We start from the raw sequence: 6,000 nt of genomic DNA, 5'->3' as shown, positions 1-6,000 counted from the left end.
CGCTGACAATTCAATATTCTGCGATCTTCAGCTACTGCGGTGACTTCGGCGACTTCTTGTCAGATCAGCGCGCATCACGAAATATGTCAATCGCAATCGTTTGCGTTGTGTTGTTTAGTGACGAGCGCTGCGCGTGCTTTCTACGTTACAAGGCGATCTTCATAAATCAAAAATTCCTGTAGATTTACTTGTTCACATTAGAGTTGTTTGTTGTAGTTGTTATAGATCCTTTGATATTTTCGCATCATATTTCACAATTCTGCTGTTTCGATTATTGTTTGCTAGTGCTTTTAGTCATGTGTTGTTATCGGACTCGCGTTATTTGTACGAAAAGTGTACTTTGCTGTCTGTTTGTTTAATTAGGATTGTTGTTGGCAACAGAACTAAAGATATATACACTTAATTTCATCTTACTATTTTCTTTCATTGTTGGCCAAATACTAAAATATATTAATAATCATCATAATTATTAAGCAGTTTTAAAATAGTGACAAAATTTTAATAAGTTTTTTAGTAGTTTAAAAGTCGACACTAGTGATTTATTGGAATATTTTTCCATTTTGGCAACTATTATGGTTAATCTCAACTCTTTGCCAGAAAGAGTCTGAGCTCGGCATAGTTCCATGATTTCAAAAGACCCAATATACTAATAAGCTGAATAGTTTTTTGTTTGAACCGAGAGATCGCGCCATACAAAAGAATATCCCTACGCTTGTATAAGAATACTCACCTGAACTAGAATATAATCAAAGTTTCACAATATTTTTTTTTCAAACCTTCTCAAGTTATTGGTCACTTTTAGATACCGTCCTTCTTTCAGCATATGATACAACCATTAAATTAAAGGAACTACGCTATGAAGTTGCCGCCCACCCACCGTATTCACCTGACTTGGCCAATTTCAAGGAGCTGGGCTCAATAAATGGCTCTCCAAACAAAGAGGTCGAGACGTACATGTATAAAAATATATTTTTAAGGCCTTGAAGTTTCGCTCTACTGAACCTGTATGAAAATATTGGATGACCGTTATAAGCAATGCATTACTCCAGCTGGAGATTATGTCGTAGCTTTAAGCAATATTTTCATTTCAAAAATTTTCTTTCGCTTTTAGGCCACACAAACCTTTTATAGGATTACCCGACCGACGATTATATTCTCACTACGTATGTACATATTTTGTTCGTTGAGTGCATAGGCGCTTAAAAGAATTCCACAATCACCAAAAACAGTTGTACCGACCAACAATTCAAATTCAAATTCAAAGTCAGAACCACTCAATTTCTTCCCGATCCCCTTTAATTTCAAGAAAATAAAAATTCAAATTTAAATTTTTCATATCTGTTTTATTTATTTATTTTTTTTTTTGTAATTTAATTTTATTTTTTTATGCATTTATACTTTTTTATTTTGGGATAAAATTTTCATATTGCAACTAATTACTGCATTCCATTGCCATTACGCTGTCATTACATAATAAACATGCCTCACTGTGAGCGCGTACGAATGTACATATGTATGTATGTATGGTTGTACAAATGTGAATTTTGTGGCCAAGTGCATATAAGTATGTGTGTTACGTATCGATGCATATAAGTGTGTGTTTATGTGTTTGTATGCGTAACGCTGCTTTAACATCATTCTAAAACTTTTGCCATTTTCCACAAATCAACAAATGAGCGCATGTCATACAACTGATAATAGCGTGCACTGCTGCTTATCAAATCAAAATCGTTTTGAGCGATTTTACAATTTGTCGCGTAATCCCGTTGTTTCCAAAGTTGCACTCAATGCGCTCATTTGTTGCTGTTGTTGTTATTTTCACACATCTGCGCATTCGTCGTTTAGCTTTGCATTGCTAATGTAAAATGTAATTAAATTATAAGTACTACAATTACAATGGTACAATGCGTTGAATGCGTTGAATGCTCAACGGTATTTTCTTTCACATATTTATTTATTACTATTTTATAATTTTCGTTTACTTATTGCATTAGTGTAATTATTTTTAATACATACTGCGCACTGCTTCGTTTTTAAATATACAATATATATATGTATGTATATTTATATATGTATGTATGTTAGTGTACATACATCTAATAATTACATTAAATTACAATACATTACTTATACACTTGCATTATGACTATAATTATTCACTTTTTCACATATTTTCTTGCAGTTTATTTTCTTTGCTGCTTTCTTTATTTGTTGCTGTTTTTCCTGTAACACATATACATACATAGTTAACTAATTACTAATCACTTATTTAGTACTACTACACTGTATGTCAAATAATGTAAGTATTATTGTATTTAAGTAAGTGCTAAACAAAACACAAATTCTGTATACATGCGATTATTTACAATTTACAAAAAATATACATTTATGTTAATATAATATCATTTTCCACTTGCTTTTGAAAAATGTGCGCTACACTTGAAGGTTTGCAGACCTTTCATTACATTATTTTATTTTAGTTTTCAAAATTGTGCTGAATTTTTTTTTCAACTTTAAAGTTGCATATAAATTTATTTAATTTTTATATATTTAGTTTTTTATTTAATAAATTATTTTACAAACGACAGGAACAAAAACGTTTTATTCTTAAAACAATACAAAACAACCTAAACGACTAAATATGTGTGTGTGTGTGTTAAAGTATGCACTGAAAATTATTTGCTTAAAAATATTTAAGTTTTTGTTGTTTTTTTTTTTTTTATTTCTGCGCTGTTCACTGCTTGACTGCTCTTTGATATGTGTTCGGTCAGCTTGCAAAAATTAATCAAATCAAAAAATGGATTTTTATTGCATAATTGCTCACTGATCTGTAGTTTGTGTCTCGAATACTTAAATTTTTCTGTTTTCTCTATTACACTGCAAAAAAGCTATTAGCTTATTTTAGTACAAACATATTTCGTCACTGCTACTATAGTGCTCCCTTTACATGATTTTTTCGTTCGGTGTATCGTGCTTTTTACAATTTCTTTTACTAACTGTTACTCTCTATAAGCTCTGTTGCATAAGTTTTATTTCTTTGAATTTTGTTTATTTCTCCGGTGTACTACTTTACGTTATTTTTTCATTAAATATTTATATAAGTAAGTATGTGTTTGCTGTTTATTTTCTGCCATCAAATATTATTTATATTGCAGCGAAAACGAAGACAAAACAGAGTTCGTTCGACCAATGAAAATGCCGTAAATGTCTAATGCTGTTAACTTAACATACATACATATTTTCATATACTTGCATATTTAGTTTTTTTTCTGCTCTGCTAATCAAATACTTTTTTGGTGTAAACGTCTTCAAGTGGGCTGTACTCACCGCTTGCTCTCAATTAAAAATTATCAAATCACATGTAAATTATTGTCCGATAGTACAAATTCTCAATTTCGATGCGCCCACCTACAAACACTGCGTGTATGCGTACGTGTGTGTATATGTATAGGCAGACATATGCTGCTACTCACCATTCTCACCCAATGATCATACGCTGTTACACGAATTACGGTCGCAACGTCACTTTTGGCGCTTGTTGTTGCATATGCTGTTCGCGAAAGGCGATCAAGGAACGAAAGGCGGACATTGGCGACGAAGCAGCTGCTGCTGCGGCTGCTGCTGCTGCTGGTATCACATGTGTCAGGGTGTGCGTATGCGTATGGGTATGTGTGTGTGTGAGTGCAGGCGTTGCAGTGCTGACGAGTAACATCGAAGTCGACGTAGCAGCTGTCGTTGACTGCGGCAGCGTTGCATTCACTCCGGACAACATTGTTGGTGCTGTTGTTGTGTTTGTTGTAGCATTTGCCGCCGGTGACATTGATGACACGGTAAACTGTCATGGTTTGCCCGGCGATAATTTATCCGAATTGGAGGAGTTCGATGAGGATGTGGAATTGCCCGAGATGGGACCCATATGATGTGCGTGTGATAGACTCATTGAAGTAGGTGGTTGCACAACATCGCAACCAATCGATGATGATGTGCTAGAGGCTGATGGTGATGCGCCCGCTGGTGGTGGCACATGTTGTGGCGCATGATGGCTGCCGGTGGTGGTGAGGCTCAGTGGCGCGAATGGCGTGCCACCGGTGACGGCTGCCTTCCACAGCAACGGATTCATGCTGAGTCCATTGTGTGCCGCTAAGCTGGCGTTGAAATTTCGCTGATGCTCGAGAAATTCCTGAGAGGGTCCTGTTAGACCGGCGGGTCCATAGAAACCACGGTACAGATCGGGTCGCACGTAGGGTGAATAATTTGGTATGCGCGCCGCCAAGGGTGACAATATCTTGCCGGGTGAGGCATGTTGCGCGGGATGGCCATAGAGTGCGGGGTGTGTGGGTGGTAATTCGCCAAGACCGGCACCGGGCAAACTAATGCCACCGGGTGGACTATCTTTCGCCGCTGAATCTTTGCCATCCTTGGAAGCCATATCCGCTAGCGACCAAATGCGTGGTTTCGCTGCTAAACTGGCGCTTGTACTGCCGCTGCCAACGCCGCCGACGCCGCTCGCTGCCTGTAAAGAATTCTGTTGCGCCTGCTGATGCTGTTGCAACAATTGTTGTTGATGGTGATGGTAGGCGGCGATGTCGGGTGGCGAACCGGCTGGTGGGCGGAAGTGGTGATGTAACGCGGCGGGATGAAAGAGTGGATGACCGCCGCCAGGCATGCCCATGGGGCGATCATAAAGGTCGGGTGAGCCATTTGGTGAGCCGGGACGCGAACCAGACCATTCGCTATTATTACTCTCACCGGGACGGTCGCTCAAGTCACCTAATCGATTCGAGCGATCTTTATCATCGTTCGAGCCCAGACCAGAGTCTTTGGCATCTGTAAGAGGAAGAGTAGAAGGGAAGAAATGAATTTTTATAATAAGAAAACATAGTAAAAGTTTATAAGGTATAATGGTGTTAGGGTCAAACATAAATAGTACACCCCTCTATTTTTTTTAATAGAGAGGTACACGGAATGGTTTTTACTCTTATATTCTAACATTGCTAGCAACTTACCTAACAAATCATTATCATCGGTGCTCTTATGATCGTCATCATCGATATTTGCATCATCATCGTCAACGCGATTTCTCGGCTCCCACGTCATTTTATTCTCTTTTTTCAGTCTTCTTCTCGCATTCGCGAACCATGTCGACACCTGCGTCAACGTCATTTTCGTTATAATTGCCAACATAATTTTCTCCCCTTTCGTGGGGTAAGGGTTCTTTTTGTGTTCATTCAACCAGGCCTTCAATGTTGAGGTGGTCTCGCGGGTGGCATTCTTGCGACGCGCGCCATTCAAATCGACACCATAGCTGGAAATAGAGAAAAACGAAAAAGGTTAAAGCGGTTCGAGTTTAACGGTAACATGCTCTACAATACATATATTATGAAATATACTTAGTTAACAGTTATTAGGCTGGCTGACAGTGTTCTTTGGGCAAGGGCGGGTTTTAATGTTGTCGACATGGCTGAGTGCAGGTGATTACAATTAAATATAATGCGACATAAGGCGATTAAAAAATGTGCTACGTGGCAAATTTCAAGCAGTAACACTGTTGCCACATTGGAGAAAAATGTGTTAAGAAGGTTTAAAGTAAATGGGGTATTTTGAAAGCCGTTAAATGTAAGTAATACTATTAACAGCTACACAAGGCGACAGGAGCGAATTAAGACTGTGTGGCGCCTGGTGTTGTTGGAAAATGGGGCCTTATAAAGTAACTATTATGGTATAAAAGGTTTGAATGTGGAAATGGAAAAAACATAAATTCGGTTGAGCCAAAGCTATAATATGGCAGCTATATGATATAGTTATCTGATCCGAACAATTTCTGCGGATATTAGATTATTGCCAAATTTCTATACTATAGTGGTCCGATATTGGCCGTTAAGACAAATGAGCAGCTTCTTAGTGAGAAAACGATTTTCAGATCAATATCTCAGAACTGAGGGACTAGTTTGTATATATACAGACAGACGTAGCCATGTCCGTGTCAACTCAGCTCATCAT

General features: G+C 37.9%; 1 protein-coding gene across 2 annotated transcripts in view; it reads right to left on the bottom strand.

The window, feature by feature from the left end:
- Positions 1-1,322: 1,322 nt before the first annotated feature.
- The window catches only part of mirr (iroquois-class homeodomain protein mirror), a 138,832-nt gene continuing 134,154 nt past the window's right edge, over positions 1,323-6,000 (bottom strand). For both annotated transcript variants that reach the window (XM_036359146.2, XM_036359147.2), the window contains exons 4-5: positions 5,007-5,305; positions 1,323-4,827 (exon numbers count right to left, since the gene is read on the bottom strand). In XM_036359146.2, coding sequence (XP_036215039.2) covers positions 3,839-4,827; positions 5,007-5,305 — 1,288 coding nt within the window. In that variant the 3' untranslated portion in view covers positions 1,323-3,838. The remainder of the gene's footprint in view (positions 4,828-5,006; positions 5,306-6,000) is intronic.

Source organism: Bactrocera oleae, chromosome 6 (genome assembly GCF_042242935.1).
Source record: "Bactrocera oleae isolate idBacOlea1 chromosome 6, idBacOlea1, whole genome shotgun sequence".
Taxonomy (NCBI): Eukaryota; Metazoa; Arthropoda; class Insecta; order Diptera; family Tephritidae; genus Bactrocera; species Bactrocera oleae.
Note: the sequence above shows the minus strand (reverse complement) of the source record. Positions and strands in the feature narration are given on the sequence as shown.